General features: G+C 41.9%; 1 protein-coding gene across 7 annotated transcripts in view; it reads left to right on the forward strand.

The window, feature by feature from the left end:
* The first annotated feature begins 934 nt into the window (after positions 1-934).
* The window catches only part of CDC27 (cell division cycle 27), a 32,866-nt gene continuing 9,711 nt past the window's right edge, over positions 935-24,089 (forward strand). For 2 of the 7 annotated variants that reach the window (XM_048046508.2, XM_048046512.2), the window contains exons 1-14: positions 935-1,115; positions 6,997-7,072; positions 10,378-10,525; positions 12,517-12,642; positions 13,667-13,764; positions 14,277-14,431; positions 14,543-14,757; positions 15,431-15,545; positions 18,529-18,662; positions 19,097-19,196; positions 19,860-20,067; positions 20,853-21,025; positions 22,343-22,495; positions 23,735-23,943. In XM_048046508.2, the coding sequence (XP_047902465.1) occupies positions 1,089-1,115; positions 6,997-7,072; positions 10,378-10,525; positions 12,517-12,642; positions 13,667-13,764; positions 14,277-14,431; positions 14,543-14,757; positions 15,431-15,545; positions 18,529-18,662; positions 19,097-19,196; positions 19,860-20,067; positions 20,853-21,025; positions 22,343-22,495; positions 23,735-23,943 (1,937 nt within the window). In that variant the 5' untranslated portion in view covers positions 935-1,088. The remainder of the gene's footprint in view (positions 1,116-6,996; positions 7,073-10,377; positions 10,526-12,516; positions 12,643-13,666; positions 13,765-14,276; positions 14,432-14,542; positions 14,758-15,430; positions 15,546-18,528; positions 18,663-19,096; positions 19,197-19,859; positions 20,068-20,852; positions 21,026-22,342; positions 22,496-23,734; positions 23,944-24,089) is intronic. The other 5 variants (XM_048046509.2, XM_048046514.2, XM_048046510.2 and 2 more) reach the window with 3 other exon arrangements.

A 24,089-nucleotide genomic window follows, 5' to 3' on the forward strand; every position in this document is an offset into this window, starting at 1 on the left:
AAGCCTTCCTGCTCTCCACGCAACTTCTCAACATAAGCAACGTGCACAGAGCTTTATTCTCGTGTAAAGGAGCAACCTCCTGCTCCCACAGCTGCTCTGCCGTGCTCAGCAGCACATCAGCGGGTGCCAGGATCTGTCCTTCAAGGAGTTGAGCGTGAGTGTAAGAGGAAGGAGGGAGCAGAGCCTGTGAACAGCGGGGTGTGTGTATGTTGGTGGTGTGTGGCTGTTTTATTACAGGAAGCCTGTGAAGGGTGTTGGAGGACGGTGTCTGTGAGCTGCAGGTGGCTACGGATAGGTGAATATTTTTAATAAACCAAAGTGTAGCTGTGCATCTTTATTCCATTATTTTGGAAAAGGAAGAGAGCCCTCTCTGTACCTGGCGATGGGAGGCAAACTGGCACCTTCACGCAGATTGAAATGGCCATTGTCAAGTTACCCCCCTTGCCCCTGTGGACATGGTGTGAGGGAAACCCCAGGCCGCTGGTGAGGGTTGCCGAGGCTTCCTGACAGACAAGACACCCCAAGAACCCCATCTTTTGGTACAAAACGCAAGTTTTAATCTCCTGTGGTGGCATTTCGAGGGAGGAGAGCCTGAGGCAGCCGCCGCCCTGCTGCCTGTGAGGGGCAAAAGCCGCCCGGCTCTGACGGGGTCAGCGCCCTCCGCGCCCCGCCACAGAGCTCGGCAATCTCCGGAACCACTCGGGCGGCTCCGGCGAGCGAGGCCGTTCCGCCAGCACTCGGCTCTTTCCGCGAAGCGCTTCGGGTGTTTCCGCCGAGGCGCTTCGGCTCTTTCCGCCGAGGAGCTTCGGCTCTTTCCGCGGGGCGCTTCGTGTGCTCCTCCAGCAGGCTCGGCTGTTTCCGCCGCCAGCTTCGGCTGTTTCCGCCGCCAGCTTCGGCAGTTTCCGCCGCCAGCTTCGGGCGGCCTCGGCCCACCTCGTTCCCGGTAACGGTCGCTGGGAGTTTAAATGAGCAGGGGCCGGGCCGCGCCGCGCCGGGCCGCGCACTGAGGCGGGGCCGGGGCCGCCCCGCTCCGGGCTCGGCAGCGACGAGGAGGAGGTGGCGGAGGAGGAGGAGGCCGGGGGAGCAGGATGACGGTGCTGCAGGAACCCGTCCAGGTACCGACCCCCCTGCGGGCCGAGCTCCGGCTCGGGCTTCGCCGCCGCGCTCCAGGCCCCGAGGCCCGGCCGGGCCTAGCGGGGGGGGAGCCGGGGCCTGTCCCGAGGGCCGGGGGGAGCCGCTCGGGCCTGGGGCCCGCGGCGCTGCCCTGCCTCGGCCGGGCCTCGGGGCGCTCCGGCAGCTCCTCGCCGGCTCCTCCGGCCGTCCCGGGGGGGCTGCCGGGCTGCGGCTGGCCTCCGGGTGTCCCTTCGCCATCCCCCGAGCGGCCGGGGGGAGCCTCCTGCGGCCTTTCCGCCTCTTCTTCGGCTGCCCCGGCCCCGGGCAGGCGGCCTCCCCTCGGGAGGTGGCGGGCTGCGTGCAGAGCAGGCCGCTTGTGCTGCCCCTCGGGGGACCTGTTGATGCCTCTCCGTGCTCACCTTCCTGCCTCTGCTGCTGGCTCGTCTGGAAAGCTCGCAGTGCAGACGGAGGACGTGCCTTATTCCCGAGGAGTTTGTATTTTCAGAGCCGTAGGAGACCTAGGGGAGAAAATAACGTAAATCGTGGGTTTCTGCCGTATTTCAGTCTTGCTGCAGTTGCCCTGATGGGCTTCCTGCTCTTTTTTGCAGTCTTCCCATCCAAAAGGTGTGATTCACAGGATAAGTTGGCTGTTTCTTTCCACCTTTCCTCTGTACTCTAACTCTTCTGTAATTTTCTGTTAATGATACCATAATCTCATTCACATTCCTTTTTTTTGAATATTTTTTACATCTTAACAGATTTTTTTTCTAGTTATATTGGAAACGACTTACTAAATATGCCTTGGTTGTACAGGAATTGTGCTCTGTAATGCGCATTGTGAAAATCCTCGTGTTTGGCTCTCCACTCTCCTTTTAAGGAAAGGAGGATGGGGAGAGGAAAGAAGGACTTCTTGCCTGGAAGACCACGCTGCTGACTTGACCCTGCCTGTGCAAGATAGTGGCAACGATAACATTCTGGTAGACTCAGGGTTTGCGTTCTCGATGCCACCGTTCTGCTGGTCCACTTGGAGAGCAAGGGGTCAATGTGCTCCTGGAAATGCTTTTGGCCACCAGCTCCATTTTCTGCTGTGGCCGTACTGATGCCATTGTCGTTACCCTTGGAGCTGGGCTGGTGTTTTGCAGCGCTTGGGTATTCTAGGAAAACATGGGGTTACAGTCGAAAAGGAAGCAAGAATGCATTTCAGAGTGAATGACAGGAAACAATATTTAATGTTTCCAGTGCTGTGCTAATTAGACTAACCAAGTGGAAAATGTTTGCTATTCTGAGAGTTCCCCAATAGAAATGCGCAGTCTTATTTTAATTTTTCAGAGAGATAATGACCTATCTAGTGCGATTCTCAAGCTCTTATCAGCTTGAAAGTTTTGATGGGATTTCACTACGTTGAGTATATCTAGTTAGATTCTATCTACTTCGAATGCCAAATCACTTTTAGTTGGTGATTTGACTGCTGTTCACTGCTGTTCTTTGCTGACAGCAATACTGGGAAGCTTAGGATTTGTTACTTGCTGAAGCCTAGGTCCTGTCTTTGATTTTAAAGACAAAAAAAAGTTGCCAGTGCGCCATCCAAAAACAAAGTTGACGTTTGAGTTTTGCCTGGATCTGCTGTTGCAAGCTGGAGTCCTCTCTGTGCCATGGCTGGGAGTAGTGATGTAGGGCTTGGATCTGTACTGCAGAGGCTTTCCAAACCAGCTCACGCTTGTTTTCTCACTCATGTCATGTCCAACAATCAGTCTCCATCTTGCAGCACGCGTTTGGATGAAGACGACTTTAGCTAGAGTCCATGTACTTGTCTCTGCCTTTCTATTTATTTATTTATTGGCAGTATGTCTGAAAAAGTTGATGCTGCTTCTCATTTTTTTTGTCATTGCAGAAATTTCTTCTATTTGTCTGTTTTCTCCTTTCAGACGTCTACAGGGCTTGGTATTCTAGGGAAAAACTGTCCTCTTTATGGTCATGATATACAAAGTATGACAGATAAATAATGTGTATATTGTTCTGTAAGTGTAACACCTTAATTATATGAAACTAATGTTGCTAAAGGCATCAAGTACATTGGTTAGATTTTCTTTTAATTCCTCAAACTCTGGTACTTTTACTCATTTTGTGTAGACAACAGACCGTTATTGTACTTCCTGACGTGGTCAACTTAAAACTCTTCAGCTCAGACATGAAGCCTTGTATCCCATGCACATTTGGATGCCTTCCAAATATTTCTGAAAAACATCTTGGAAACAAATGAATGCTTTCCTTGGAATTTGGCTTTTCAAGGTGATCATCTGCTGTGACCCACTCGAATAGTGCTTGAACTCCAAGATTGCTGTCATGGCTGAAAGCATGCAACACCGCTAAGCGTCTGATTATTTAACAGAGAAAGTTTTCATAACTAGTAAACGCAGCAAAGTTTGTCTCTGAAAACTTTCTGCTCGCCCCGAACAAATCTTAAAACATGATAGAAACTGATCGATTAACATGACAATAGGCTGTAAAGCTCTGAAAATAATTTCCAGGGCCACATAACTGTCAGAGGTGTCCCCTTATCCTTTAAGAGATCTTGGGATTAGATGTAGGGTGATACTTGGACAGCGCACAGGATTTGCTGGATCGCAGATGAATGTGTGAGCCAGCTTTTATTTTCTTGCTTTCCTTTCTGAGGATGCCTTGCCATGGAGCTGTGGTTGGTGTGGTAGTTTGGGGATTCTCTGTTCACTTCATTTGCGAATTAATGTATGTAATCAGTGGAACAGCTGACTAGGACCTGGAGGTTTTTATCCTGGAAGCATGATAAAACTATGAAATGCTTCAGGCTCCCCTCCTGTCCATATTTGCTCGTAGCCCTGAGAACAGATGTGACAACCGAAGTGTCTTAACTGCCTTGCACACCCCCGAGGAGGTGGCTTTTTGGATCTCAGCTGGCAGGTTCCATCTAAACTTCGATCACTACCACGGGGAAGAAACGAAGGCTGCGTTTGGACTGTGTTTGTGGCTGTACTGCATTGTCCTCCTCCAAAGTCCCTTTGGGATTAAATAGTTTTTATTGGATAAATGCCTCTGAAGTTTCCTGCTCCAAACCACCGTGGCGTGGGTCAGCAGCTGTGTGCTGCTAACGCCGGGGAGATGCAGCGACCCCCCGCTGGAACAAACCGAGCTGCTGCTCTGCGAGGAGATGGATGTTCCTGTCCCAAACTTGCTTCCTAAAGGGTGCTGTAGAAATGCTCGCTTTTGGCAGCTTGAAGCCAAGTTGTAGCTCAGACATCTACTGTCTTCGCAGAAAATCCTGGTGTAGGTCCGGCTGCTGCCCTGCCACCTTCCTTCCCTCATCCTGCTCTTGCAGGACAGCGCGTGCAAGGATCCGGTCTTCAGACTTCATTCGTTGAAGGCAGGATTCCAACTTGCACCATTTCAGTTGCTAAACGATAATTACTGCATATTACCAGCTGGCTTTTTGCTTGCTCCAGGACTCGGCACAGCAAGGATCGTCGCTTGAGCCAGTCTGTAGTGTGCCTTTTATCGTGTGGCTGCGGTGTAGCCAAAAACGACTTGGGTCCCCTCTTGGCCTTTGGCAAGGTTGTTTCTGGCAATTTGCTCTTGTTTGAGAAGTCAAATGGCGTTGGTTTCACCACCGCCGCCCCCATACCCCTCTGTTTTGTAAGCATGGTGAGTTATGTCCCTGTAAAGACAGTATTTTTAACCTTAAGAACAGCACAACTCGAATATATTCATCTGAATGTCACTTGTGGCTTGGTAAAGGAAGAGCTGTTTCTGAGAGCAGGAGAAAAAGGAGATGTTAGGCTGCTCTAACCTGGATTTAGCCCAAAAGGTTTTAACACCCTCCTTCTGTTTTGTACTTCTTGTACCATGCTGTCCGAGGGGCACAGAACAATGAACAGCCTTGGAGATTTTCAAGGTAAAAACAGAGTAATCGCTGCAGGCAGATGCTGAGGCTGAAGTTATCTGAAGGGTGGAATACAGCCAGAGAGAAATAATGTGTTTATATTATTATAATCAAACCGAGAGAATCTGTGGTTAAATACTTTTCACACAGGCTTAAAAAGGACCTGTTGATTTTTTTAAAATGTACTGCTGGGGCCTACTGGTAGAGGAAAACAGCGTCTCTGTAGAGATGGTGCATAAAATATTCTCTGTAGTAACTGGAAGCTCTGGGGTGTACTGTTCATAAGGGCTGTGTAGGCTTCCCGTGAGGAGAACTCGCACATTTTTCACACCCTGACTTTGTCAAGTTTGTGTTGGAAGAAGCAGCATATGGTCCGTGTAACTGCCTGTGACGTTTGGGTTTTTTAATTGGAATTGGCACTTGCTTTTCCTGCTGGAGATGGCATGACAGGGTGCTTGCTGCTTTAGTTCTGGAAGTCTCGTTTTAGTTTTTGCAGCGTCTGATGAGGTATCAGAAGCTAGATTCTGTTCGTGTTTGCTGTTGCTGATAAATATTGGAGAAGAATTAGAGCACAGAGCCTTGAGTTCATGAGTTCAGACCCGGTTTGGATCAGTTATAGCACAACTCCTGCAAAATGGCTGTGCGCTGGCCTGTGGGAAACGGCTCGGGAACTGGAGCGAGGCTGCCAGATGGGAAGGAACTGCCGTCCTCATCCCAGCACATCGAACCTCACAAAACAACCCCTGATAAGCATGCATACCGCAGCTTTTAATGGATGGGGAGGAAGGACCGAGCAGATGTTAAAAGGGATTCTTTTTTCCCTCCCGCCCCTTTACTTAGAGTTATTTTAATCGGATCCAAATAAAATCGCTGCATAGTGTAACAAAACTTGCATCCCCCAGCCCTGTTCTTCCTTTTGCTGGACAGCTCTTGCTTTTAACTCTAATAAGGATACCGGGCAGGTAATTACAACAGCTACTCCAACGTGCATGAGGTTCATGCGCCTATATGCGTGTCGGATTTGCATTTCCCTGGAGTAATGCCACCTTGAGAGGTTGCTTGAATACCGACAGCCCCAAACACTAAACTTTGAAAAAGGAAGACTGGTGCCCTTAAGCAGGTAGCTGGCTTTGGCCGAATGTGGGTGTACGAGCAAAAAGTAGCCTTCGTATGTGTGTAGGGATCAGCTTGTCCATCCCATGGCATCGCATATGTTCTTGTGAGACCTCCCAACCCTAATCTGTTGTGGTCAAGCGGTGGCTGGTGAGCGAAGACCCAAACAAAACCGTGACAAAAAGCAGTGGATCACTTTAATCTTGGTTCTTGAAGGGACGCTGATGCCCCATCAAGGAAAATGCTGTGTATTTCATATGCTTAAGAAACAGCAGGCTTACACTGACAACCCAGACCCAGATGTGACTCCTAGTCTTGTCGGTTTTTGGTTTGTCCTGTCTCGAGGTGAGGTGGCTTAAATGGGAAATGCATTAAAATGCGTTGGGTATGCTTGCTTTTTTTTTTTTGCTTCCTTAGGCACCGTGAAGAGCCAAGAGCAAGATGGTACTTTGCTAAACAGTTGGGGATGTTTTCATTCTTAATGCATTGTTATTTGATAGTTGGTGATAAAATGCCTAATTATTTGGTGGTTGGTGATAATCCCTGCTCGGGCACAAGGCTAAAACACTGTAATGAGTGGAAGCGCGCGCTGGCTGAGGTTTATAAATGGCTGTGTATGGTAACTAGTGAGAAACAGTTGTCACAGATCGGTTTGTGGTATCAGTGCAAAGATGGTTTTGCTTTTAATCTCCTTACTACTAGTAGAAACAACTAAAACGTCATATGTATCCATGTCCTTTCTTCTTGTCACTCCAGGACAACAAAACAGCTTTGCTTTTTGATAGCAAGAGCCTAATGAGTTCTGTAGTTTTAAAGCTTCTCTCTAAACCTAGACTATTTATTTTCTTGTCTTGTAGGCTGCTATATGGCAAGCACTTAACCACTACGCTTACCGTGATGCAGTGTTCCTCGCAGAAAGGTTATATGCAGAAGGTATGTACTTTGCAAACATTAAATTGATGGTATTCTCAGTTTTGATGTAGGATTTTGAGCCTCTGGTCCTGTTTTGTCTTACTGCAGTCATTGTGGTAATAAAGCTTAACTCTCTGCTTGGGGAAAACAGAAGAATGCTTTGCAGTTAAGTTGGGAAATCAAATCATGTATCAGCAATGTGTTTTTGTTGTTGTTGTACAGTAAAACCTCCTTAAAATTAAATTCAGAGTTGGGTGTTTAAGTGTAATGTTTCTGGTATCTTGCATGGTATCAAATGAGAGGGAGGTTTTTAATCCCTCAGAAGACATGCAATTCGTCAGGTTGACTTGGAGAGATGCAGTCTACAAATTGTCTCGATATTGAAAGCTGTCTTTGCCAATAATCCTGTTTGGATACGTTGATTGGTGTCTTAGCTGAAAGAAGTAATTTTGTAATAAAGAGAGAAGAACAGAGAGAAATTGAGGCAGTGAGCATCAGAACATATGGAATATTCATCTCCTGTGGAATTCTTGTTAGCTGTTACTTCATTGTAATGCCATTAATTCTAGCCTGCGTTGTGCACTCAGCAGGCAGCAGCAACACAAATCTGTACTGTTCTGGGTCCTTCAAAGACCACTTCCTTGTACTGTAGTCCCTTTTCTTATCTTTAACTACGTGACCCCAGACAAGCTTTTTGTTCTTCTCTGCTTCTTTCTCCTTGACAGTGGTGTTCATTTTTTCTCTGTTTTGAAATATGTTGTCCCTTATTCGCTAACGTGAAAACAAAAATAAAACCACCACCATTAAGCTAAAAGAAAAAAAAGAATGTTTTAATTTCAGGCTAAGCAAAACTCCAGTTTCTAACATGAATTAAACTGGGTAATCTATTTCATGATCCGGGTTTTATAATAAAATGTTTTGCTTTTGATGTTCTGCTCGATGTGCCTACTGTGTACTTGATGCTGGAAGCACAAACCTAACCTTTGAGAACTGGAGGGTTTTCCCTTTTGTCAGGGTTACCCATGAAATCTGGAGTCTTCCATCTAGTGTTGAAATGACAAGCGTTATATAGAATATTGTGGGAACCTTCAGATTGTAATAAAGGTGTACATGAAGGAAAGAATTCTTAGGGATGGCTCATCTCCCCTGAACACAGCACATTCTGAGATGCAGGAACATGCTAGATTGAAAGTAATTGCCAAGGATATTGTAGAAATGAGGAGAATCCACTCTGTGCAGCAGCCAGGAGAAAATATATGATGATGTAATGATGCTATCTCTGCAGAATAACACTCTACAAGAATATTTCAGGCAGCTTTTTTCAGTGACCAACAGTGCTGAGAGAGAACAGCATGCTGTCCCTTGGTTCAAACAGTTAACTGTTGATAAAACATCTCACTTCTGGTTAAAATTAGTAGTTATGTTGCAGGGTAGAAGCTGCTGAGCTCAAATACACGGATTCCATAATGACAGTAAGAATGTTACCCCAAGAAGAATTTTAAGTCCCCCTGCAGTTACTGTCTCTGTGGGGACATCTGTGGCGTGGCAGTTTCCCAGGGTGCTTGGATTGAAGCGTGTTAAATTAGTGGATAAAAATCATTGATTTAACTTTAACTTTCAAAAAGATCTTCTGGAGTTTTTAGCAGAAGGATAATAAAATGTCCTTTCTTTGGGTCTTCGGTTTCCATTGCCATCATCTGAGTGATGACGCAAGCTTAAAATAGTGTTCAGTGCAGCAAAGGATTTGAGTAAGTTGCCCAAATTGTGTTTTGTACGATGCTTGCACTGATTTTTCTGAAGAGTTCCGTGTAGGCAGACAAGGAAACACCATAACTTGTTTTTCTTTTAGTGCTGACTTCCATCTGCTTGGTAGTGTGTCGTGAAAAGTATAAAGTAGAATTGTTTTTCTAATTGTTTGGAGGTCTGAGAGGCTTGCCATTACAGACAGCCTTCTTTGAGGTAAAAACTTTGCTTAATGGTGGCTTGAGTGAAACTTTTGGAGACATACAAAGAATAAGGCTAAATAATTCACGAGTATATCTGGAGATCTCTACTCTGGCTTAGAAACTGGTGAAAGGAGTGAAAAATGAAGACATAGACACTCCACACAATCATAGCTTAACACTCGAATTAACATCACGGCATGGTAATGCTTGCTATTGCCTTTCAAATGTGTGTTCTCTGTTTCAAGTTTCAGCTGACAATTGCACAGTAAGGTTCTAAAGTTACTTTTGGGATTAGGTGCCCTGTCCTTTACACTGTAATCGCAAGTAAAATCAGCAAGTCTGACCTCAGTCTTCAATCTGGATGCCAACTCCAGTTGTTTGAATAGAGCGTTCTCAGTGCAGTCCATAATACAGCTCGGCGGTGAAAGAAGTGGTGAAGCAGACATGATTCAGGCTAAAAACTTCTAGTTTCTGTCAAAGAAAGTGTTGGATTTTTTTGTCTCAATCTCGCTTTCTGTTCAGATAGGTTATTTTTCCTGAAGCTTGGCTAATTAATTCAGAATTTGGAAGCCTGTGACAACACTGCTTGGGAAGATTTGCAGGAGAGCTTGTCCCTGTTATTACTTCCTACCATAAAATAAATAAAGCATCTGAATGGTAGTTTTAAGCCATATTCCTGATGAAGCAAATAACTGTAGGCAGCAAAAAGAACAAGAATTTATTCTGGGGTAGAGGTGACTGGTAACTGATCTGCTTTAATGGCCACTAAAATCAGAAAACCTGCTTTGCTAAGTCATGTGAAGATACAGAATCAAATGCTTTAGAAAAATAACAGGAATAAAATTGCAAATGGGGGAGAAAAACATTTGATGTTAGCATGAAAAGTGTTAATTAGTCTACTTAGGCTGAAATTGGTCTTTCCTGCTAGAAGTTCTTTTACATAAGCTGTTGTTGTGCTTATGCACAGCTGAAACCTGTGTGAAGTGTTACTCGCAGGTGCTCCCTGATAACACCCTGAGCCAAGTCGTGGTATGGCCAACAAGTTGTTAAAGCAGTTCAGCTCTGCTAGGAATGACTGCGTTGCTTGACTTGCTGGTATTTTAACAACAAGCTGGCTAATTGCTTATTTACGTTGGGTAGCCAGAAGGATCAAAGATCCCTTCTAACAGTAGATGTTAAGAATTGCTCTGACTGCACAAGAAAGCAGCACGTTAAAGCTAGTTTTATGCAAATGAATGAAGAAATACACCTCAGTGGGTAATGACTGTCTAATATCAGTACTTGTTTTCTTGTATCTTGTTTCTAACTGTCTGCTCCCACCAGTTTATTGCATCAAAATGGTAAGCAACCGACTGATGGTTTTTGTTTTATTTCTCTTAGTACATTCAGAAGAAGCACTGTTTTTACTGGCAACGTGTTACTACCGCTCAGGAAAGGCATATAAAGCATACAGGCTCCTAAAGGGACACAGCTGTACTACCCCACAATGTAAATACCTGCTTGCAAAATGTTGTGTTGACCTCAGCAAGTAAGTGGACCCTCTATGTTCTGTTCCAGGGTTACAAATGCATTTTTTTTTTGTTGGAGTTTTGCCTTGAAAGCTGTCATATTGCATAAACTAGTGGTTCATTGGCCCTTCAACTCTGAAGATTACTATAAGTTCAATTCATTTTGCTTTCGGAGATGGACCTAACAAACATTAGTCCATATTGTACAAACCCCTAAAAGGTATTGAATAACTTGCAAAGGAGTTGTCAAACTGCATAGGGGGAAAAAGAGCATTGACTGCTGAGATGACTCAAGGAGACCAGGCTGGGAAGTGTTTGTTTCGGTTTTGCATTTCTCTGATACTCTTGCTTATTTCATTAAGTGTTTCCAGTATGAATTTAATGGACAGGCCACTTCCCTCAAACAGTAAGCTTGCTCCACTTACCCAGTTGGTGCTATGGGTGGATGAGGGGAAAAGATGTTGGACAAACATCTATTTAGAAAACAAACTAGCTTGAGTCCACACCAACGAATGCTGGCTTTGACATCAAAATTAACCTTAACAGGGGCATAATATAAAGGTATCGTGGTAGTTTTCTGGAGTTTCATTGCAAGAGTACGTAAATGAGATTAGGGACTGTAGCCTGACCAATGCCCAGAGACTTTGTTAATGAGGGTATTTTGCTTCTGTGTAGATCTTTCAGATTGTTACAACTCAAATGTAGGAAATAATATCTGGTGGAGATGTTGAATGGAGTGAATAAAAGACACCAAGGGAGGTAAAAACCTTAGTGCAAGAAACTTCAAGTACTGCAGGATGCTTTGCAATAGTCCAAATGTCTTTCTACAAAACAGCTTGTGGTTGTATTGTGTAGGATTTGGGGTGTGTTTTGTTTATGTTTTTTTCCCTTTTTGAGTGGCCCTCTTTCAATGACCAAAAAAAGGTTCATTTCTTTAGACAATAGGAAGTGAAGTTTGTAGTTCAATATGGTGTGATGCAATTGTGTTGCAGTATTCATGATCCTACCCACAACATGTAACCAGAATGCAGGTCTCTTGGGGAAGCTCTTCTTTGATGTTCTTTTTAGTAGGCAAATCTTGTGACATCCTTAGAGTACTAGGGAAGTCTTGACTTGTTGCATTTCTTTTGACACTATTTTAGCACTTTGGGAGCTATTAGGATACCAGTTTCTTTACCGTGTCTTCTGTTGAAAGGGAAATCATGTTAATGCTCTACTTGGAAAGGTCCCAGTAGAATAAATTTGAAGCTGATTGTTTTCTCCCTTGCTTTTACGAAGTCTGGTGTATGTGTATGATACATCAGCTTCTGAGCTGATTTCAGTTAGGTAGGTGGGATTTCTTAAACATTCTTCAGAAGTTGTTAAATTTAACTGTCATTGCCACTGTTACATTTACATGAGCTCTTTTATAGAGACGTACCTTATTTGCTTGTGGGAATGGTCTGTACTGATAGGAGCATCTACACAGAAGCGTAACGTCATGTGGAAGCAAGAGGAGATTATGAAAGAAACAAAGGCATTAAAATGCAAATCTACCACATCCCAGTACTGGATCTTAAGAACTGAGTGCATGGAGCCTTACAGGTTGTTTCTCATAGCTGGGAAATGAAGCCAAGCTGAAGGGGTATTTTAGAAGACATGTTTTGAAGACCATCAAAAAATAAAGCGCTTGAAAGACTGCTCTCCCCTTTGTATTCTACCCAAGATCAGGCCCTTTTTGGAAAAATCATGCCGTAGTATGTATTTCTGGTTTTGGAGTGGCATGTTTTTTTTGTTTTTTCATTCGTTTCTTCTTCCCCCAGTAGAGATGTTCAAAGTATTTTGTACCTCCATGTTGCTAGAGGAATCAGTCATTTATCTAACATTCATTTGCAGGAGCTGGTATGTATGGGATTTGAAACTTGAGAACACTGACAGTGGATTTCTGTTTTTGTTTGCAGCAGGGTGAGAACACTGGACTACCAATACTGTGAGCCTTGTAACCCCTCTAAACCTCTTGTTTTTTAAAAAGGCTTGCAGAAGGAGAGCAGATCTTATCTGGTGGAGTGTTGAATAAACAGAAAAGCCATGATGACATTGTTACGGAGTTTGGTGACTCTGCATGCTTTACGCTCTCCTTACTAGGACATGTCTACTGGTAATGTTACTTTTTTATTTTGCCTTTGTTTTAAAGCTTAGGGGGGTTTTGTTGTTGGATTTTGGTTTTTGGCAGGTGTTTTTTTGTGTGTTTTTTCATTTTTTTGACCAAACCAAATTTTAGTCAAAAAGAAAAATTAATCTTTTGGTGATTATTTATTTACCTGCTCTGGGTTCTATGGCCAGACCACGTGGTCTGTGCAAAAGAATATGCTAAATCCAGATAGATAGTTGTGGAAACCATCTAGCTTAGGGATGTGAGCGTGATTTCTTTTACCCAGAGCTTTTGACTGCCTCAAAACACTTAATTCCTCTTCCAGGTTAAGCATGTGCCCAGGAGTCATTTTCTTATAACTTAGGGTTTGATCTGTATTCTTCCTGAAGAGAAACTCTCAAAGCCTGTTTCTCAGTGTTACCACTTTGATTTTTCTGTCTGGTTTATAGAGGTATAGCCGTAATCTTCAAATGAAAACTGTGAGGAATACCTTTCAGAATAACTGCAAATTTAAATGTTAAGCTTTTGCTCAGATACAAGAAACGTTTTAGTAAATGTGGAGAAATGAATAAATGGGAATAGTGGAGTTCTTGGATTCTTCCATAGTATACCTGTTCTCAAAAAAAAAAAATATTTCAGAAGCAGCAGGATACTTAAATGGACACAAAAATAAGCTTACCTCTAATTTATATGCAAAAATATTACCCATAGATATTTAAAATGGCTGAAGGGCTAGCAGTCAGTTTGGAGAAAATAAAATAAACGGTTGCTGAGAACAGGACCTTTCTAAACATGAAAACTTTGGTGCTTGGGGCTTTTTTCTTTAAGAACTGTGTTTAAGTAACTTTCTTCTGTGTATAAATATGCCAAATAACTCAATATTGCTCTGTTTCTGTTCCTCATTGAAAAATGAGGAATGTTGCTGTGGTTCTCAACATGTTTTTGTTTTTCAACTCCTCTCCTGGAAAGCTATCTTGAACAAAAGTACTGTTCTTCAGTTTTCTTATAAACTGTTGCATTCTTTTTGCAGCAAGACAGATCGGCTTGCCAAAGGATCAGAATGTTACCAAAAGAGCCTTAGTCTAAATCCTTTCCTCTGGTCCCCTTTTGAATCGCTCTGTGAAATAGGTAGGTCTGCAGAACTGTCTTCCCAGTGAAGATATTTTCTACATTCTTTGGTTATGTCAAGTCTTCCCATTTGCCATCCCCATGTGGCAGCTTTTTACGTTGTGTCCAAAATATTGTAAGTAAAATGCCAGCAGGATTCTTCGTGAGTGTTTTTGTGAGTAATAATGGATTTAAAATAGTTTACCAGTGTTCAGAGCTTTTCTCATTTTATTTTTCACTACTACATTTTGGATTTAGCAATACCATGTGTTTTTCTACCATGTGTTTTCTGAGGAGATCCTTAGAAACCATGCTTCTGAGAATAACTTAAGCAAGTTAAATAAAACAATAAAACAGATTGTCCAGGGTTTTGCAGTGGAAGAACACTTCCAATTTAGTGTAAGGAGTTTTAAAATAATGAAATAAGAATGCACTCCTCTAAAATACTGTCCCCTGCCCTCCTTGTTTCAGCCTGAATCTTCAGCATACAGACTCAGGAATAACTCTGTTTAAATCTCCTTCCAATCTTACAGGTGAAAAACCAGACCCTGACCAAACATTTAAATTAACATCTTTACAGAACTTCAGCAGCTGTCTGCCTAACACTTGCACAACATTGGTATCTAATCACAACATATCCCATAGACAGCCTGACTCGGTCCTGATGGAAACTCCACAAGACACAATTGTGAGTTTTGCTGAAATCATTGTATTTGAAGCAGTCTTTCCAGCTTGACTGAAAAATACTAATTAGAAACTACACTGCATGGGTAACTAAAAGCAGCCTTCTATTTTTCAGGAGTTGAACAGGCTCAACCTAGAATCCTCCAATTCAAAATATCCTTCCTTGAACACGGATTCCTCTATGTCTTACATTGACTCGGCTGTAATTTCACCAGATGCTGTCCCTCTTGGGTCAGGATCTGCCATATTGTCTAAACAGGCTCAAAATAAACCAAAAACTGGGCGGAGTCTACTAGGGGGACCTGCGGCTTTGAGCCCACTAACTCCAAGGTAAGTCTTTGAGGTGGACCACTTCTGTAGTTAACTGCTCTGTTGATAATTTGTGTGTTGTGCAGCACAAGACTTGCCGATAGTGGATTATGATGCATACAGAATTCATGCAGAAACAAAAGCTAAACCACTTCAGTAACTGCTCTTGGTCCTAGTGTTCATCTCTTCTGTTTTTTTAAACAAGCAGCTGGTGTTTTTGTTTAGAAGAGAGGAGCTGTTGATTCACCATGTTGCTTATTGCTGTATTCACACTGGAAAAGTCTTTAAAAGAATATGCTTCTACTCTGGAATAAACTGTTATGAAAAGCTATTCTTAAGTGCTTGCATTGAAAAATCTCTCTTCTGAAGTGTGTGTAAATATTCTTTCCTCTATACCATCTTGGTTAAAGAAGTGTTGCAGTACTATGTTACAAGCTGTTAATACTTGGGCAGTCTGTGTCTGTTAGTTCTGCAGGAGGCAAAGAAAGTTCTGTGTTAAACTTCAGGAATGAGAATGTTTTGAAGCATCTTTTACAGATGAGAATGGATAGTAAGTTTTTGGGGGGTTAACATAAATCTGAAGTGTTTTTGAAATAAAGCAGGTAACCTGCATCTGTGCTTTGCCCACAGAATTGGTCTGATACTCATGGTCTAATATTTGGACTTTGACACTTTCTCTTCGTTTTATTCTCAGCTTTGGAATTTTGCCACTAGAAACCCCCAGCCCTGGAGATGGATCGTATTTACAAAACTACACTAACTCCTCTTCTGTAATTGATGTGCCATCCACAGGAGCACCTTCAAAGAAGGTACTTTGCGTTCTAGAATGGAATTGCTGTTCTGTATGTGTTTTACGTTCCAGTGTACTTGAAATCTGCATATTGCCTTCATTTTAAAAAAAGGCATTGTGGAGGAGGAGTTCATTTTCAATTTGACTACAACTGGTCGGTTATCTCCCTGCACGAAACCTTTTGGACTTCTAGAAAGTATCAATTGAAATGAAATCTGCTCTGGAATAGTCTGTTTCAAAGTAACAACAGTTTCTAAAGCCTCAACAAAAAGCATTGTTTTGAAAATCTTCTTTTCAGCTAAGCAAATACAGATTTTTTTTTCTTTACTGTCTTATCTCAAGCAATGATGTTTGTTGTAAATGGTTTTCAATTTATCATGTCACTTCCATTGGACAGTGAAACAGACTTTTTTTTGGAGTTTTATAAAGATAGGCAATAGTTCTTCCTTTCAAATAAAAATAAACCTCCTCTCCTGCCCCCAAATGCCCAGGCATGTGTAAGCTGCCTCAGTGGCATTGCTTGGCAGGCCTAAGAGGCAACCTGGGGCAGATGCTCTGACTCCTGTCCACCTGCAATTAGAGAGGAATGTACAAACAATGACTCTAAACTGTGAAGAATTCAAAACTTCTGTGTGCAAGCCAGAGTCTGAGAGCAGTCAGAACTTGGAGTTTTCACATTAATGTTGTTTAACGCAGGTGTTTTCGGGGGTAACTTCAAAGAATTCTAGAAGCTTCAAGTCAGCTGAAAATACTGCTTTCTTGCAAGCACTTCTTGAATACTAGTTTACAGGCAGGTCAAATCAAAATGCGGCTGGTGGTCTGTGGAGGGCCGACTGAACAGTGGTGTTTCACTTGGCTAGGTCTTGTGTAGAAGAAGCTAAAAATTCTTTTCTTTACTCAGTAGGAAATTGCCACAGTTGCCATAGTGATAAATGAGAGGTGGAATGTTGATGACAGTTGAGGAACCATTTGTTCATTTCTAAAAACAAAAACCAGAGGATATTTCCGTGTATTTTTAGTAAATCTAGAAGTTGCATGAGGGATGCTAGTGTTTTATAGACGGTCACCTTTTAAAATAAAAGTTCAGTGCAAAAGTTCTGATCTCCTAAAAAAGTAACACTTAGATTTCTGCATCTGATGGTCTGGACAAATCAGGTGGTGCCTAGCTTTCTGTGCCTTTCTGTAAGAGATTTGGGAACTCTTAAAAGCTGCGTTTGTCTTCTCTCAATAGCCTAATCCCTATAAGAATAAAAGGCAGTAAGCAGGTAACTATGTATGTATCTTTCTTCCTTCTTCTTTGGATGTTCTTCTGAAACCCGTTACTGGGAACTCCAGATTTTTTTTGCACAAGCCATTATGGTCTTTAGACACCTCCTTATTGCAACCTTTTCTATCACTTGTCTTAGTCCTGCCCTTTTTTTGCCTTTCTTCTCTTGGGATGGGCTGTGCTCAAACAGTCTGCTAGAAGCATGCTTTGTATGGAGAGTCCAATTCCTGCCCTTAGTTGCTGAGGAGCAACCAGTTTTCCCCAGTATAGCTGAAAGCACTGCTTTGTGGCGGATCGTGTGTGCGTAGGAAGATAAGCTGTCACAAGTCTGTACAACTGAAATAGCAAAGAACTGCACTTCACTAACTGTAATCCTCATCTGTGATTGATCTCACACATGCGCTACGTGATGGATGTGAAGCTTCAGGAAATCAAGTCCTACTTGTTCCTTCATTGTTGCTTTGCTAGGTATGGCACAACGGCATCATGGTGTAAACTTCACTAATTCACGGATATGCTTTCTGCCCAGAAGCATCTGTGCTAGTGCCTAAACACAAACACTTAATAAATTTTAATAAATATCTTAGAATTCTGATGCCTGCTTTGTCCAATGTAAATAATTACTTGGCCAGTTTCACTTCTGCTCTTCAAATTACCAAGTTCGAAAAAGCTTAGTGTAGCTGTGGCTAGAATGTGCATGACTTAACGGAGGCAGTTACCTTGGAGATGCTTACGTAAATGAATGAAACATTAGGATGGATCCAGAGGCTTCCTATCTGAGTGGGCAAGCGTGCTTGCTGGCTGCCTAAACTGTCCTCTGATAACAAAGAAATTGAGAAGGAAGGGAAGGATGGAACGTTTATAAGTCTGGTAATCCATAATCTGGTGTTGCTTGTGCTGTCATTAGTCCTACTGCAGATTTTTGGTGTCATAAAGAGCATCTTTTCCAAATGACTATCACTGACTTGAATGTTAGTGCCCTTGGAGGGAGCAGAAAAATACGACTTAGGCTTTGTTTAGAAAATAATAAATAAAATAAATAAAAAGCAAATAAAAAGTACAAATATGTGCATGTGGACACGAAGCATCGCTGAGCTGACGTGCAGTACCTTGCAAGTCTGTCTTCTACGTGGCATCATGCAGATCCCTTTTTGATCAAAAAGGTTTCTTCTGTATCTGCCCCAAAGGTTCGCACAGTAATGGTGTAATTGAAGGTACTGATTCATGCTGGGAACAGGTATGCTAAACAGGCACTTGAAATTATTGTAGAATCTTCAGGGGAGTGGCAGGCTCAGATGTTGTACAGTGAGCACCACAATGAGATGTTAATGGGGATGGCTTCTGAATGTGAGTGCAGTGTAAGACTTCAAAATCTTCTTCATTCCCTGGTCGTTGGGAGTTTTTGAACAACTTTCTCCCTGTTGAGAAGGAACTTAAAATATGACATCTGCTAATTCTCTTTTATTCTTGCACAAAGTTTTAACATAGTTTCTTGCCACTAGATGGAGTTTTCAAATCTTTCAAATACTGTGTGTGAATTTTTGGTAAACTCAGTGCTACTGGCATTTTTGCAGGTAGCATGAGAAATACTTTGTGTGCTCCTCGTGTGGATGGGGGAAGCCTTTGTGGAAGTAATTTGTATTTCTCCTCCTTTGTGCAGTGTTCAATAGGCAGAAGGGATTTGGTCTGATATAACAGATTGAGGCTTCTTAGTGACATAATAACAAACCTGTAGAAACTTTGTGTTATGCAGGCTGTCACCAGGATAAGCCAAGCTGGAACAAAATCTGTCTTCTCTCAGAGCGGAAATAGCCGAGAAGTCACTCCAATTCTTGTTGCACAAACACAGAGCTCTGGCCCACAGACAAGGTAGGAAAATAAAAATAATTCAACTTAGAACTATCTTTTGCTTCTCCTTTCTGAAAGTTTTGGGGATTTTTAAATTTATTTTCCACAGCCTGTTTGGGTGTTTCTGCAGAGTTCTTCTTTTAGATAAGGAAGAAGCTTATTTTTTGTTAGGGGAAAAGAACTTCATTGGATAGGAAGCTTGTGCGTGGTGGGTAGTCTTCTTGTTCTAAATCTCTTTGGGCAGTTAAACAGTTTCTTCAATAAACATTAAGGTAGTTGAAGATCTGATCATGTTCTTAATATGCGACAGGTAGATCTGTTTTTCCATCCCTTTAAGATGGGAATACCTGCACTGTTGTACCTGAGCAATTTTCTTTAACACAACAATAAAATTGTGTTAAAACTTGCTCAGAATGGAACCGAGAACTTTAATATAATGTGGTGTTTGTTTTCAGTACAACACCTCAGGTATTGAGCCCAACAATTGCTGCTCCACCAAATGCACTGCCTCGAAGAAGCTCTCGCCTGTTTACTAGTGATAGCTCTACAACAAAGGTAACAAACTTCATGCAGTTTTTTCAGACTTGTGGGGTTTTTCCCTTGCACATGCCACTGCACTGACTAATAATTTCCCCATATGCATAGCAATTGTAGCAGCTTAAGAACAGGTTCTCTAATGAGTAGAACTTACAAAATATCTGACTGTGAAACACATCATGATGCTGTAACATGTAAATTTTCAGTCTTGAGAATGCTTAACTAAGACTGAGAACAAGAATATCATAAACAAAACCAAAGATGTGCGCTGGGATGACAAATGCAGTGGTTCTGTTAGCTGTCAGCCTATTTGGTAAGGCGTCGTGTTGTTCATATTTATTGAAAAATTCATTTTGGGTGGATGCTTTGCTTTTCTAAAAGCAAGCTATGTTTTTCATACCAGTTTTCTGCTCCATAAACAATGGAGAAGGACACCAAAACGCAAATACTCATGAACTGTAGTTACCATATGTGAATGTTTGCTGTCTAAAAAAAAAGGACAGCTAAACATTTAATGAAGTTACAAGGTGTCTGTATACTTTTTTAAAAGCAAAATGGCTGGGCATATAAACATTCTTACACAGTTCACTTGCAGGTTTAGTAATCTGAATTCAAAAGTTTCTTATACGTGTAACTAATTCAAAAGTTTCTTATACGTGTAACTCTTGTTCTTACTTTCAGGAAAATAGCAAAAAGTTGAAAATGAAGTTTCCACCTAAGATTCCAAACAGAAAAACAAAAAGTAAAACAAATAAGGGAGGAATAACTCAACCAAACATAAATGATACTTTGGAAATTACCAAACTAGACTCTTCCATCATTTCAGAAGGGAAAATCTCTACTGTTGCACCACAGATCCAGGCTTTTACGCTACAAAAAGCGGCAGCAGGTCTGTTTGAATGCTGTCAAACTTAGTAAATCCACCTTTTTATGGTTTAGTGGGGAAAAAATGCTCTATTTTTGTTTCCTGTTCTTAGCCTGCACCTATGACCTTTGTATAATTGTAAAGATTGATTGAATTCAGTATATTCTAGTTAACTTAAAGAGAACAGGTGTAGTAGTAGTAAAAAAGTGTCTATCTGTAAGCAAATCTATTAATCAGCTCTGGTCCTTATTAGGGATTAAAATATTTTCAGGCAATACTCTTTGAAAGTTACTCAAAGGAACTATAAGGAATCCAATCATTTTCCCTCAAAATTGGGTTTATGTAGTCTATTCTCCCTCCTTATTTCCCATTTGTTTAAAAGCTTGTCTTTATCCAGATTGTCAGAAAATCTTAGACAAACTGTTGAATTACTCTTTTGGCTCGATAGAGTTTCCGGGCAGCAAGCAGAGGTATCCATGGATACCAGACGTGGAAACTCTGCTTCAGACCTGAAAAAATGTTTGAATTGCTGCTGTAAATGCAAAAAAATCCACTTGTCCTGAACTTCAGTTTCTCTCTTCCTGGGTGTTCTGTTGCTGACTTAAGAAGTTGTTGGTATCTGACTTCCATTACAAGGGTTGCTGTTTAGAATATTATGCCTGAATTAAGAGGGTATAGGCCTGTTTGTGAACTCTTGGGAGATTTTGATAAGTAAAATCAGGAGCAGTGCCTGCACAATTGAAGAGCTTAAGGGATTAGTAGTTTCAGCAATCCTTTTTCCATTTTTATTCATTGTATTTTTCTCCTAGAAGGTTTGATGAGCCTTCTTCGGGACATGGGGAAAGGTTATTTAGCCTTGTGTTCATACAACTGCAAAGAAGCGATAAATATTTTAAGCCATTTACCATCTCACCACTACAACACTGGTTGGGTGCTGTGCCAAATTGGGAGAGCTTACTTCGAGCTGGCAGAATACATGCAGGTAGGAACTGTGTGGTTGGTTCTTACTCTTTTCACTTCTGTTTTGGAAGCTTTGCGGAAAACCTGCAGACTTCCTGTGAAAGCTGTGGGAAGTTTACAGTTGATATAGCTGTATAAACAAGGTATGAATGGTAAAGCTATATCTAGAGTGGATTTAGATCTTGAAGATGCTGAGAATGCTTTAGGCTTATTTTAATGCTCGAGTTATTTTCTCTTGCATCCAGTCATTGGGGTCTCCCCTGCCTCTTCCTGTCTTCACCCACAGCTGTGCCGATGTAACTGTTTGTACTGCGGTGTTGTAAATAAGATCACTGAAACTATTTGGGTTCTAAAACCAGACGTCTTGCCCCCTTCTTAGTTATTGCAGATCACATCAGTGACCTAGTTTCCTTTGCAGCCTCAGAAATGACTGCATTTGTACAGCTGAGGTGATGCCAAACTGCTTCAGAAACAGAAGCGAGCAGCTAAGGGTAATCCAGCAGTAAAACTCTCCTTATCGCTGTTGTCCTGATAGTTGACGTGCTCATTTCCTTAGGAGAAGATTTTCAAACACTTCTGATATGTTGTGTGCAGGAGACAAACAGGTTTCAGAAGCAGTTTCTAGATTGTGCTGTCTCTACTCAGGCTGTATGTTACTGCACAACTTAATAGTTAATTTTGAAAACTGAGGCTACAGACCTTGGTGAGTTTCTTAGAACTAGTGTTCTTCCCTTGTTGCTACTTTGAGTGTTATAACTTGGAAATTATGCTTCTGAAATAGAAGTCTACATCAGAAGGACTTCATTAGTCAAGTGTTCATAAGAAGTGTACCAGTTCCAAATTAAAATAAAGTGCCTGTATGTGCTGTCACATTCTTACCCACACCCCATCCCTGCATCAGCCATGTTCAGTGCAGGAATTCTCACATTGCCTTTTTGCCTCATAATTAATACACAGTGTTCGGAGGGATATAGCACTCCGTTATGAATGCAATACCTGCCATCTGTTAGAACAGCTAATAATCAGGACTGACATACAAATCTTTTGCTGATGATGTTTGCTTCACATGTGCACTGCGATAGAACAGTCACGTAATCCGAGACAGCAGCAGGGAGGGCTGGCTGGGTTTCTGCTTGGCCTAACTATATTGGGATACGGTTATTTCCTTTACTTGGAGGTGATGTTAAAAATACAACAGGACTGATAGCTCTGCATAATACACCTGCAAAGCAAAGAGGATCCTCAGCCTGGACACAGGAGGTTTCTAACCTTGACCTGTGTGCTCTGCTTTGGTGGGTGGAATCTTGTTTTAAGTTTGATTTCTGATTTCTGTTCTTAGGCTGAGAGGATATTTTCAGAAGTAAGGAGGATTGAAAACTACAGAGTGGAAGGCATGGAGATCTATTCGACTACGCTGTGGCATCTGCAGAAAGATGTTGCGCTCTCTGTTCTTTCAAAGGATTTGACAGACATGGATAAAAACTCACCAGAGGTATAAAATGCTGTGGTGTTAAATGAGAAGAGTAACTGTGACAAAATCAATGATTCAGAACAAAACTCTGAATTCTAATCTAGCTCAAGTGTGTTCTCATGTGAGAACTGCTTGGGAAACTGGAGAGGGAGGTGGCAGGATTGCCTCTTGAACTGATGATGCCTGAAATGGCTTCTTGGTGTTAGAATATAAGCTTACATGGAGCAGGGCGAAACCTTTTATCTGTTAATGGTTATTTAAATTTGCATTGGCACCATTCATCCAGAAAGATCATGGATTAGTCAGTCATGCCTATTAATGCCAGTACGTGAAGATAAAGAATATCTTTTCCTGTACCACTTCTTAATTGCTCTAATTCACTGGCACATAAAACATATTTGCTCTAGAGCTTATTTTCCAACAGAATATTGCACGCTTGTATGCTAAGGTCCATTGAACCTGCAGAGTGTACAGCAGTACAGGCATGATACGCAAAAAGACAGACCTCTCTTAATATTTGTCACAGTACAAGTAATGAGTGTGTGTGTTTATAAATGTGCTCTTAACAGAGCTGAGAAAGCTGTAGAGTTTTTTCTTATTGTTGGAGGAGAGAATCCTGTTTGTGTCTTCCTAGTAGCTTGTCTAACAGCAGAGGGGGAAAAAAACAATGAAGGAGCAGGTCAGTAAGTTGTAGTAAGATAGCCTGGAAAGGAGAAAATGCAGATGATAATAACAGATAATAACTCTAATGGAAGTAATGGAGAACAGTTAGAGAATTTGGCAGTGATGCTAACAGTTTGGGAAAGCAAGGGGCCTTGTCTATGATACTTCACTGTCTTGATGATGGGTGCCGAGCAGGAGGGGGTGAGGAGGTTGCTGCTAAAATTGTTACTCTGCAGCTTCCAGAATCCTGGAATGTGAGAAGAGAGTGTGGATGTACTCTGTATCGTTATTCATGGATATCCAAGATGTTTTATTTCTAGCCTTTCAACAGCTTCAAAAGCTTTAGTCATCAAAGTATCGAATTGGCACAGATCTGATGGCTGTCTAGATGCTTGATTTCTGTACTTCAGCTTGTCTAGCTCAAAGGGATATTTAGCCCTATCTTCCTCAGGGGCTTAACTAACTCTTGTATTATTATTATTAGGACTATTTATAATCTAGTAGGAAGTGAAAACTGTAAGTCAGTATTGGGAAATCTGTTCATCTCAAACTGGTTATAAAAGGAAACTGCTAACTTTGGAATGCTGTTTTCACTAGGCGTGGTGTGCTGCAGGAAACTGCTTCAGCTTGCAACGAGAGCATGACATTGCAATCAAGTTCTTCCAGAGAGCCATTCAAGTTGATCCAAACTATGCTTATGCCTACACCCTTTTGGGACATGAATTTGTGTTAACAGAAGAACTAGACAAAGCATTAGCTTGTTTTAGGAATGCAATCAGAGTCAACCCTAGACACTATAATGCATGGTAAGTCATGCTTCAACCCTTTTGTGTTGCGTGTGATGTGGAACACCTTTTGGAGAAAAGCTAAACGTGCTGCCACTGGCAATGTTTTCTTAGCACTGTTCTCACTAAGAAGAGAGCAAAGCCATTCCTGCAGAAGATGTGGAATT

Source organism: Anser cygnoides, chromosome 22, assembly GCF_040182565.1.
Source record: "Anser cygnoides isolate HZ-2024a breed goose chromosome 22, Taihu_goose_T2T_genome, whole genome shotgun sequence".
Classification (NCBI taxonomy): domain Eukaryota; kingdom Metazoa; phylum Chordata; class Aves; order Anseriformes; family Anatidae; genus Anser; species Anser cygnoides.